General features: G+C 38.6%; 1 protein-coding gene across 4 annotated transcripts in view; it reads left to right on the top strand.

The window, feature by feature from the left end:
* DNAJC13 (DnaJ heat shock protein family (Hsp40) member C13) overlaps positions 1–12,955 on the top strand; it is a 189,560-nt gene that overhangs the window by 43,148 nt on the left and 133,457 nt on the right. For all 4 annotated transcript variants that reach the window (XR_010090773.1, XM_063452169.1, XM_063452170.1 and 1 more), the window contains exon 3: positions 10,219–10,294. Coding sequence is in view for 3 of the 4 variants with exons in the window: in XM_063452169.1 (XP_063308239.1) it covers positions 10,219–10,294 (76 nt within the window). In the remaining variant the exon portion in view is untranslated. The remainder of the gene's footprint in view (positions 1–10,218; positions 10,295–12,955) is intronic.

Here is a 12,955-nt window from a genome sequence, read left to right as displayed (position 1 = left end):
GATGATTGAAAGAAATGGGTTAGGTACCAGAATAGAGGAAGAGGTTAAGGTTATCCGTTAAAATGAAACCATAGTGGAGAAAAGAAACTGACCAAACTGTGAGGCAATAGGTTATTGAGGAAGAGGGCAGAAATAGTTCAGTAACTTCTTAGAGGAGAAGCACTTTTTTGGGAGCGTTTGCAAATTGTTAGCCATGAGGTTAGTGGAGGGATAAATGGTTATGTAATGAATTATAGTTCTCAGAGAGAACCTTGTAAGAAAAAGTGGTGAGGAGGATAGGAATGTATGTTTGTATGCCCACAGAGGGGGGAGAATTGATGGAATTTAGCTTGTAATCTTGCCACAAGAAGTGCGATAGGATGTCTGTTCTCCAGGTCTGCATACTACTTTGGATGTAATAATCAGTTGTCTGCCACGATTAGCTTTCGTTCTGAAGGGTTTGTGGCTTGTGCTTATTTTACAAGGGTTGTTGTTGTTTTTCTTCTTGGTTGTTGAGTCAGTTGATTCTATTATAGCCTGTATTCTTTTTATTTTTTTTATCATTATTGAACAGTTGTGGATGTCTTGTAGCCTATAGACATGGGGATTAAGGTCGCTTGTGAGGGACAAATTTACTCAATGTGTTTTTCTAGCACCATCAGTTTGGAAGGGACTGTATTTGATTGGAGAAATAATTAAAGGGACACTATAGTCACCAAAATCTACTACAAGGTCCTACTGAAATCTACTACAATGGGATAGTAGTATTTAAATACTGGAGCAGGAGTGCTTCATTACGGCAATAGAACATTAAACATAGAAAGATTTCTGACATAAAGTACTTCTGGCTGTGGAGCAAGGGTCAACTGATTTATGTTTTATTGGAACTGACAGCACATTCTGGCTGTTTCCGATTTTAACATGATTGTGTTTCTGGAGAGTCTGAGGCATGAAATAGGATGACACCGCAACAACTGAAAGGGCGTGTTTCAAAAAACAAAAACAAAAAAAACCCACTTTGCTTTACTGCCTTTCTTTTTGTTTATGAAGTCAGGGCAAATGAGGATATGGATTAGAAACCTACTCTGTGGAAACATTTACACGAGTCTGATCTTAAATTAAAATACTCCCCATAATGTGAAACACAAGGGGCTCACTTGTGTTGCATTCATTTGAAGAATCTGTCAGGGTTATTCGTATGTGAGCATTCTCGGATGTTCAATGTGAGTGCAAAGTAAAATTTAAGGCCAAAGCATCTGAACTGGAAGCGGTTTTACCATTAATTTAAAATTCAGTGGGAATTCCCGACCGCTATCTCTTGAAGTGATCACTGTAAATATCCCTGCATTAGTCTTTTATTTTTGTGTTTTACTTATTACCTTTAAGATCAGCCAGCCATGACACTATTGGAAGCTCTAGTTTTGGTGACAAAACTATTTGACCAGCTGAGCGTAGTCCTGTGAGACCAATAAAGTTTTCCAATTAGGACCTTATATGTTACATTTGACACCCAGAATGTGTATCTTTGCATACCTTCAAACATTTCAAATAGACAACGAGAGCCACTTGCATTTTAGTAGTGTGGCCGTAGGGCAGGTCTGAGAAATTCTAGATGACTTACTAATAGACAATTTATGCAACTAAAATAACAATGTATAACAATAAATGTGTAAACAATATTAAACACTTTTATTGTAGTTTAAAGACACATTGCTGTATTATTGCTGTGGATCTCTGTTATCTACTCAGATGCACCAACAATATGTAGGCCCTAGAAAAGAGGGATATTAGAATGGAAAAGTGGGACAGAGGGATTTGGGTCAAAATATGGCCAGATCCTCCTACACAGGGACACTTGGGTGTAGGAGTAGACCAATATTAATTTTTAAAGGCTAATACCAATTATTGGAGGCCTTTTGGGTCAATACCCAATAACTGGTACTGATATTCTTCCACCCTCCCTGACATTAAACTGCTGGTGGTTCACTCTCAGAGAGAGGACCTGCTGGAAATCAGAAGATAGCGTGTCCTGGGTCCCAGCAGCCCCCTTCTCAATGTGCGAGCTCCTTGCAGCCTGCACAAAGCCACTAGCTTTGTGCAGGCTGCAAGGAGCTCGCACATTGAGAAGGGGGCTGCTGGGACCCAGGACACGCTATCTTCTGATTTCCAGCAGGTCCTCTCTCTGAGAGTTGGAGAGAGGACCTGCTGGAAACCTGAAGATACGCCTCCTGGGTCCGAGCTGCCCCCTCTACAATGTGAGTGGCACCCTGGGTGGAAAACTCATTTACACCAATATCAATATTTCCTGTAATGCAGAATATCGACCAATATTATCGACCAAGCAGATTATCGGTCAATCCCTGCTTGGGAGGGACTTGCCAGTGGATGGTAACATAACGCGCAATGACCTTTGGCTTCCATTTATTGACACAAATATTAATTTTATTACACTGTTGACTCTATTGCAAATGTGCATGCTGCTCTCATTTGGTCCCTTTTTTCTTAACAAAAACTATTTTCTAGATTATTTTGTGGTCTCTGTCTTATTGCTGGCAGACCTATAGTCCATTTCACTGCTGTCCTTTTTGTTGTTTACTAACTGCTACGTTTTGAAACATACCCTCTTTTTTCAAACAATGCACAGCATGCTACATTTTTAAATTTAAATTCATTAGAAAAAGTCATCCTAACAAAACATGCTAGAAGCATGTCTATCTAGCAGGATTAAATATATCATGTTTTAATTATAATGCAACCTAACACTGGTTTCACAGTGAAATTACCTATTGAAAAGTGTTATTGCACCTCCTACTTGGAATATAACACTTTTTTATAACTAAATATAGCTATAAAAATATTATGTATAACATAGTTGCCAAATATGTGGCTATTGTAAAACTGTGCTGTGGGTATATATAGCATAAAGTGAAATATATATATATATATATTTATATTTATCGATCTAATCCCGTAATGCCAAGCCTCAATAGCAAGCCAGTAACCAACCTCAAGCTGATGAGTTGCATTAACGAAACAGATGCAAAGCCAGTGAACCACTCATGGACAGCTATTTCTGAGTTGTTGTTTTTTTAAAGCTGTTGTATACAGCAAACACAAACTCCAAGAGGCAAAAAATGTATTCTTTGTTAAACTAATTTGCACATACCCACCCAGAATCCTTTGTGGTAGTAACATCACTGCAGATTTGTGAATTTTTTTTTTTTTTTTTTTTAATTCTTTTATTCGTTTTTTTACAAATATACACTTAAGACATTATAACACACTTTTAAAAAACAAACATACAACACTGTAGTTCATCTTCCAAACATTATCTTCTTATTGAACATATATACCACTAATCACCTATATTTGCAAAGTCTAGAGGGGGGGAGGATTTTATCTGTGCTCAGGCGATAATAACCTTTAAATTTCTCCTTAGATCTAGACACTATTGCATTTTATTATCCCAGCCTTGCCAAAAAGCCTGTCTTTTTAGGGGCATTCAAAAACGGAATGCTTAAGTCTCTTTCCATCTTAATCTGTACAGATATTTGTTCTTTGATAAGTTCCAATGCCAATACTTGATCACTTTTCCAATTGCGTGCAAGTATAATTTTATATGCTATAAAACCGTGAATTATAAATCTGATTTTTACGAGATTTGTGATTTCTGTGGGAAAAGCAAGTCTTATGGCTTGACGGGTGTGCAGATTTATTTTTAACATTGCATTAATGTTATATATATATATATATATATATATATGAAAAAGTTTGCATACCCTTTGAGAATTGGTAACATATGTACCATTTTTAAAGAAAACATGAGTGAGCAGGTAAAACACATTTCTTTTAGTTCTTATGGGATTCATATTCAACTGTAAGTTATAACAGAATGGCACAATCATAAAACAAAACATGGCAATAAAGAAATAAATTAAATGACTCCTGTTTAAAAGACTGCATACCCATAGTTCTTAATACTGTGTATTGCCCCCTTTAGCGTCAATAACAGTGTGCAGTCTTTTGTAATAGTTGACTGAGGCCCATTATTCATGCAGGTGGTATAGCTGCCCATTCATCTTTGTAAAATGCCTCCAGGTCATGCAAAGTCTTTGGTCGTCTTGCATGAACCACACTTTTGAGATCTCCCCAGAGTTGCTTGATGATATTAAGGTCAGGAGACTGATGGCCACTCCTTCACCTCCAATCTCCCCCTGCTACCTCTTGTCTCAAATTCCCATGGTATCCTTTAGACTGTAAGCTCATGAGCCATCTAGCCAAGCACTTTGTATAAAAGAGCTCCAATGGCTAAATATCAGCTTACGGGCAGGGTTCTCTCTACCTCTTGTATTTGTCTGTGTATATTGTACATTTCGCCACTAATTGTACAGCGCTGCAGAATCTGTTGGCGCTTTATAAATAGCACTTATAAATAAATATTGATTTTTGCTAGATTTGCAGATATCTTATGGTAGAATTTGCATTTTACTGGTGTGTTCATTCTTTATTGTTGCACAATAAAATGAACCTTGTTCATAAACTGCAGGAGATTGGGGAAGATGAATAATGGCTTTCAGTGTAAGTACATGAAGGAGGTTGCTGACAATGATAAACAGATGCACAAGATTGGCCTACACAGTAATTAAGTTTCCCAGCTTGTAAAGGGCAGCCATAGAATCTTCTCTGCAATGGCAACATGATATTAAGAATATTTCAAGCTGAAGCTGTAATGTCTTCTGAGGAGGCTTGAGAATCATTGCCACATCCGGAGTAAGTTAAGAATTAACATTAAAGCAATAACAAAAATGAAATGCAGTGCACAAATGTAGAAATTATACTGTGAACTATAAAAGGTTAAGCCAGTGGTTTGCAAACGTTTTAGATTAAGGCACCCTTAATATTTCAATATTTCTCCATGGCAACCCAAGTCAAAATTTCTAGGTTGTATATCTGTACAGCGCTGTAGTGTAATGTACAGTGTTGGTGTTTAAAGAGGTACTTATATATGATTTTACTGTTATAATTTAGGGGTGTGTCTGTATGTAATGTTTGTGTTTGATTGCAAGGGTGTGTTTGAATTTAATGTTCACTTTAAATGTGAGTGTACGTTTGTGTGAAGTATTTGTGTTTGAGTGAAAGGGTGTGTTTGTATGTAATATTTGTGTTAAATTGCAGGAGTGTGTTTGTATGTTGTGCTGGTGTATGACTGCTTGGATTTATGCACATACATACATACTTACACAGATATACATACACTCAAATTCATATAGACACCGACACATACATACATACACCGACATCTATAGATGCGCATACACATATCCACAGGTGTGTGCGTACGTACGTACATACATACATACATACATACATAAAATCCAAATAAGATAGCACTCCCAGGACTTGTAAATCAGAAGATAAAACTTAACTTTTAATTCTCTTGAAAAAATCGACGTTTCAGTCTGTTAACCACAGACTTTCATCAGGTCCTGATGAAAGTCTGTGGTTAACAGACTGAAACGTCGATTTTTTCAAGAGAATTAAAAGTTAAGTTTTATCTTCTGATTTACAAGTCCTGGGAGTGCTATCTTATTTGGATTTTCTGTATTTTGCTGGACAAGCACCGGGCATTTATACTTTGTGAGTGGAGTGCAAGATTATTTTTCTCTTTACATACATACATACATACATACATACATACATACATACACGTGATATTTTTTATATCTCCAGCCACCATTCTGTTAGCTTACCTTGCGTGTCTAGGAGGGTGGCTTGGAGTCTTGCTGCTGCTTGTGGGAGTGAGGGGTCTGAAGCTCTTCGCGCTCCTCTCCCTCGTGCTGTGGCTGCCTCCTCTCCCTCCCGCACTGTCTCCCTGCATGACGCTGGGAAGAAGTGACAGGGTGTCACTTCCTCCCAGCCGGCCGATATTACCAGTGCCCGCTGTCACTTCCATCCAACTGGGCCCCTGTTCGGCAGTAATGTTTTCCACGAGCTATGATCATAGCACTGGCGAAACATTCCGTGGCACCCCCGTGTGCCTGCCGTGGCTCCCTGTTTGGAAACCGCTGGGTTAAGCTGTATATAATCCAATAGATAGTAAAAACAGATTTTAGAGTGATACATTTTTAGCTTGACATTAGGGTGAATTGTTGGGAATTCAAAACAAATTAAACATTTTGGGAAACTGTAGCTACATTTGGAAAATTCTCCTTGTTAACAATGCTTTCAGTCTGTCAAGTTAGCAATGTTTTTAGCTCTAAAATTTTAAATTCAGTTTGAATTGCCAACAATTCACATTTTAGTAAATATTCCTTTTGTGTCAGAATATTATATTATATATTCCTCTGTCTGTAAGAATACTAACGTTGAACTGCCAACATTTTAAATTATCTTGATAAGAACTGTTTTAATTATTCTAACACACATGACATTTGTGCAGAGTAGACTTCAGTCAGGGCTCATGCGCAAAGAGTGTGCAGAGGCCTGGCTTAGCTACTTGCCTGTCATAAATTATGTTGTAGAAATACAGAAAATTAAACCTTATGGCCTCCAGTAGCAGTAGTATGTTGAGTAGTGTCCCATAAGGCTTTCATTCTATCCCCACTCCCTGGACTCACCATTTTGTATTCCTGCAAAAGAGCCTTTGCAGATGGTGATCTCTCAAAATACATAACTGCCCTCTGATCCATTCAACTCAACAGGCTCCTGCCATTTTACTCCTTTCTAAATCTTGCTGATAATGCTCTCTGTTGATATATAGATATACACCCTGTTCCAAATTATTATGCAAATTATATTTTTCTCATGTACCTAAATAATTGATGTAAATAAGTCAGCATAATTCTCATGTTATCAACTATTAAGAGTACAATTCAAATTTTATTGAACAAACCTCCTAATGATAGCAGTATTTTTTTTAAACATAAACTTGCAATGCACTGTTCCAAATTATTACGCACAGTAAGTTTCAAAACACTTTATAGGTTGTAAAGAACTGAAAATTGTCATTTGTTGTGTTTGCAGCATATTTACTGAAATCAAAAGCTATTTCAATCAAACTTATAACAACATTTTAACATGTTAAACATTCTAACAGGTCCCGTTACATTTTAACATAGGACCCCTTATTTGATAGCAGCTTCACAAGTCTTGCATCCATTGAGTTTTTGGACAGTTTCTGCTTGAATTTGTTTGCAAGATGTCAGAATAGCCTCCCAGAGCTGCTGTTTGGATGTAAACTGCCTCCCACCCTCATAGATCTTTTGCTTGAGGATGCTCCAAAGGTTCTCAATAGGATTGAGGTCAGGTGAGGATGGAGGCCACACCATGACTTTCTCTCCTTTTATCCCCATAGCAGCCATTGATGCAGACGTATTCTTTGCAGCATGAGATGGTGCATTGTCATGCATGAAGATGATTTTATTACGGAAAGCATAGTTCTTCCTTCTATACCAGGGAAGAAAGTGGTCAGTCAGAAACTCCACATACTTTGCAGAGGTCATCTTTACACCTTCGGGGACCCTAAAGGGGCCGACCAGCTCTCTTCCCATGATTCTGGCCCAAAACATGACTCCACCACCGCCTTGCTGACGTCGCAGCCTTGTTGGAACAGGTTGGCCGTCCACCAACCATCCACTACTCCATCCATCTGGACCATCCAGGGTTGCACGGCACTCATCAGTGAACAGGACTGTTTGAAAATTAGTCTTCATGTATTTTTCTGCCCAATGCAGCCGTTTTGGTTAGTGGTGGCCAAATAGAAGGTTTATGCACAGTTGCAAGACTCTGGAGGACTCTACACCTTGATGTCCGTGGGACTCCAGAGGCACCAGCAGCTTCAAATATCTGTTTGCTGCTATGTAATGGAATTTTAGCAGCTGCTCTCTTGATCTGATGCATTGCTCTGGCAGAAATCTTCCTCAATGTGCCTTTATCTGCACAAACCTGTCTGTGCTCTGAATCAGCCACAAATCTCTTAATAGTGCTATGATCACACTTAAGTTTTCGTGAAATATCTAATGTTTTCATACCTCGTCCAAGGCGTTGAACTATTTCACTCTTTTCGGCAGCAGAGAGATCCTTTTTCTTTCCCATATTGCATGAAAATGGAGCTCTGCTTAATAATGTGGAACCCCCTCCTTTAGTAGTTTTTCTTTAAATTGGGCTCACCTGGCAATCTTATCATCACAGGTGTCCGAGATTGTTTTCAGTGATCAAAAGAGCCATGAGACACAATGCCATCCATGAGTTAAACTGAAAAACAAAATATTTAATCTTTGTGACACTTAAATAGAATTTGCATAATAATTTGGAACAGGGTGTACAAAGCCAATAGGCCTGGTTGCACGGAAGTAATTGGCTTTAAATGGAGCCGATAGCATGGATCTCATATTTGTATCTGCCCCCTTAATTAATATTTTTATAGTAATATATAACTTTGTTTTTTCTTTTCTTAAGGGATCACTATAGTGTCAGGAAAACAAACTAGTTTTCCTGACACTATATAATCCTTAGGTCCCCCCCTCCCTCAGGACCTCCTTCAGCCACTTACCTTTATCCAGCGCCAGGCCCCCTCTCGGTGCTGGTGACCTCTCCCCCCCCTCGGACGTCAGCTTCCGAGTGGAGCCGAATGCGCATGCGCGTCCAGAGTGTCACGCGCATTAAAAACAGACAGCCACTAGAGGCTGAATTAACCCTGCAATGTAAACATAAGTTTCTCTGAAACTGCTATGTTTACAGCTGCAGGGTTAAATCCTGGGGGGCCTGGTACCCAGACCACTTCATTAAGCTGAAGTGGTCTGGGTTACTATAGTGGTCCTTTAACTGAGGAAATATCTAGTTTGTTCCAAATAAGTTATTCAAAGACTAGGCGTTTCTGGTAACTAAAACTCCATCCTCTTTCCATCATTTCAAAAGAAATGCTCTTGTCCCTTCCTGTTGTGTAATATGAAAACTGATTTCAGTAAAACACTATCTTTTTAACATTAATAAAGCTGTGGGAAACAGAAGCGTAAAATAATCTGCAACAAAAACAGAGAATATGAGAACCCCGACGAGGCCCGAGAAAGCCAAAGCGATCGTCCAAGGTTGCTGTATCTCTTGTGCAAAGAGAACTTGCCAGCATGTCGGTTCTGGACTTCCCTTATAGGTGCCATCAGTCTGATATACAATGGTATAGGTTCACTCTTTAATGGCACATGTGAGCAAACGCTATTTTGAGACCTGAGCGAGGAGGGCAAGCTATTGAATTTCTCTAAGCCATTGTCCATTTTCAGAGTTCTCATATTCTCTGTTTTTGTTGTAAAATAATCTGGTATTTGGTCTCCTGTGGAGGAGAATGGTATGGTGCAATATCCTTTCCATGGCATTGTTATTTTCCAGATCAATAGATAATGTTCATTCATCTTTTTATAATATATTGCGGCACTTGCAGAATTTGAGAGGGGGTTTATTGTGTATAGCGTACTGTGGCATGAAATTTTGTCAGTTTTATTTAGTCTTATAAAATGTAAAAACAGTTGTAGTAAAGTAGCTTTGAACTTTTGCATTTTAATTATAGCTGGGAGCAAAATATTTTGCCATGCCTTTTAACCTTCTTTATTTGACATTCCTATTACATTAAATTTAGCACACACTGACTAGATTTTATGTTATGGGTTAGTAGGGGTTAGTAGAGCTGGGTAAAGTGTCCACACAAAGATTACAAATGGTATCATGTATACCTGCATGTAATCTGTTATTACATCTAAAGTATACCATATTGCCTATAATTAGAACATGTTTTAACGGTTTGGCTTTTACCTATTGTTTCAAAACTATTCATTTACTTGTTGATACCCCTATCCCCAACTATATATGAATTTATTTACTTATAGTATGAATCTGTACTGAAAAGGGAATGACATAGACATTTAACGAAAATAACAGAAATGAGAGGTTAGTGCTGATGTGTGATGGCCGTTTCAAAGAGCCATGTCTTTATTTCTTCATAAAACTTGGACTGGTCAGCATGTCTAGAACTGGACACCCTACACCAGTGGGATTGTCCTCTTCCTTTCATATTCTTGAATCTCATACAAGCAATTGTTTTGCATTAAAGGAAAATGTTACTGCAATTTTTTAAATTTTAATTCTATATACATTAATAATGTTAAATTGATACATCGCATATATGTTTCTGACAAGCATATTAAACTACAATTCAATAGTTTTTCAAATACTTTTTTTTCTCTTCTGCAGGTATAAAAGAGTGTTTTCTGTTGGGACACATGCTATAACCACATACAACCCTAATACGCTCGAAGTTACAAATCAGGTGCGTATGTGTTGTCTCTTTAAATGTTTGTGGTAAATGTACTGTTACAATGTGTTGTTGGAAAATAAGTCTGCTGCAATTAGAATGCATCCTATTTCTTTTGCACCTGTCACAAGAGGATGACTTGATATGCAATTTATTATGAACTTTAAAATTAATGTATGTATGTACTAAGTGAGAAAGGAAAGTAGGACAATAAGTTTATGCACTAAAATGTGAATAAAACGTTAAGGCTTATAGTTGAATTGGTAAATAACATAGAAAATACCTGTGTTTTGGCCCAAATTCTGAAATTCATGTAATTTAAACACATCAGCAATTAACTCTGATTCAAGGAGAATAAAAGTTGGTAGGTTTCTAGCTCTTCTGGTTGAATGAAGAAGGCAGCTCGAACAGCCCAAACTGGAGGCTCTCTTTACCGGGCAAGAATAAAATTTACACAGGGGAAAAGGGAGTAGCGCCTTGAAATGTCCTCAGATGTGGGCAAATATGCAACGAGATAAAGAAACAATAAAATAGAATGTAGTGTAGTATGCCAGGTATTGATTGACGATGACTAGATGAAATACACTGACAGTGTTTTTAGAGCGAACAGCTCTACTTCTATGAGCCTGATCGATATGATCCCCGCCTAAGTAGTGTATGTTGTGGTCTGGAGGGTATGTAAAAATATATTTGGTGTTTTGTATATGGTGGTTGGTGGGTATGTGTGTAGGTTTATACTAATGTTTTTGGAGTCCCCCGATAGCTCCCAATAAATAGTGTGAAGTGGTATAATTCTATCTGTCTATATCTATATCTGTCTTTTTACATACCCTCAAAACCACCCTTCTTTGGAACAAGAAATACACTGCATATCCCTAGACAAGGATCATACCAACCAGGCACATAGAAGTAGAGCTAACTTTTAGCTCTATACACCAGAAGTGAATTTCCTCTTGTTATCTTCAATCGATATCTGGCATACTACACTATATTCTATTTAATTGTCTCTTTATCTCATTGCATATTTGCCGATGTTGGAGGACATTTCAAGGAGATTAACTCTGATTGTCTAAAACTAGTGGACAAAAAAAAAGAAGAAACATAACATCACTGAAAGGGTAGGGATAAATTAAATAACCGATGTGGTAGCAGTATCATCTAACTCATATTGATTGTATTGAAACCGCACAATCAAAAGACAATGTAGAGACAACTTTAATTGTAATTGCAAAGTTGACAAACTTTAATTGTAATTGCAAAGTTGACAAAACTTAACAAGATTCAGAGCTTCCACCGTCATGTTTTGTCAATTCTTAAAGGACCACTATAGTGCCCTGAGGGTGCCCCCACCCTCAAGGTCCCCCTCCAGCCGGGCTCTGGAGAGAGGAAGGGGTTAAAATCTTACCTTTCTCCAGCGCCGGGCAGGGAGCTTTCCTCCTCCTCTCCTCCTTCCTAGCGACATCATCGGCAGGAGCCGCGCGCGCATTCAGCCAGTTCATAGGAAAGCATTTACAATGCTTTCCTATGGACGCAAGCGTCTTCTCACTGTGATTTTCACAGTGAGAAGCACGCAAGCGCCTCTAGCGGCTGTCAATGAGACAGCCACTAGAGGCTGGATTAACCCTCAGTGTAAACATAGCAGTTTCTCTGAAACTGCTATGTTTATTTAAAAAAAAAAAAAAAAAAAAAGGGTTAATCCTAGCTGGACCAGGCACCCAGAACACTTCATTAAGCTGAAGTGGTCTGGGTGCCTATAGTGGTCCTTTAAAGTTATTGCTAGTAGGCATCTGCTCAGAGAGTTGAGCAATATGTAGGAAGCTATGTTTTTAGAGCATCCTCCATAAACCTCAGTGCGGCAGTTTTGTGTTTGTCAGAGAGTGCAGCAGTGAAGTAGACTTCTTTTTTTTCAATTTGACAATTTTTATTTTTCAAGTCCAAATATCAAAACTGGGATACAGAAGGAAAAAAGGGGTGGGTAAAGGAGCCATTTACAATGCGACATTCCATTTACAGTGATACATTTTTAAAGTCACAATCAGAATATACTTATGCATGCTACTGGTGCTTTATCGCGGGCACATCAGTGTGGGCTATCTCCCAATTGATTTCACCGTGTACTCCTGGGGGGGGGGAGGGGGATGGGGCTATAGGTGAGGGGGCGATGAGAACGGGGTACCTTACTTCGCTATAGATATGTACATAGTGGGTACTATGCCTGCCTCTCTGTCTTTAGGGCCGTTGACCTTATAATCCACGCCTTCTTCTCCCGAATGTGGACGCTCGTACCTGATTGTTCAGTTCGTCTATTACTCCTGTCGTAGTGATTTCTTGTCCTCCCTTCTACCTGATATGTTTTTTTTTTTTTTTTTTTTAGTGATTCCCTTTGTGTGGAGGTAACGTTTGTCCCTATCCTCTTAGGGGTTCAGCTCTTTGTCCCTCTCTATGTATGCCTCCCAGTCTTTCTTGGCCTGTATCATGTGTTTCGATGGGTGGAACCCCTGGTAGGTCCCAGTCTCATACGTCAGGTTTAGTGTGGTTTGCTGGCTGACATTAGATCTTGTAGGTGCTTGCGTTTGTTTCCAATTCCTAGCTATCAAAAGGTTAGCTGCCATTAGTATGTGGAATATTAGGCTGGCTTGTGATTTAGTGTAGGTTTCTAGCGACATGAACAGTAAA

Source organism: Pelobates fuscus, chromosome 4, assembly GCF_036172605.1.
Source record: "Pelobates fuscus isolate aPelFus1 chromosome 4, aPelFus1.pri, whole genome shotgun sequence".
Classification (NCBI taxonomy): Eukaryota; Metazoa; Chordata; class Amphibia; order Anura; family Pelobatidae; genus Pelobates; species Pelobates fuscus.
This window is presented reverse-complemented; position numbering and strand designations above follow the sequence as displayed.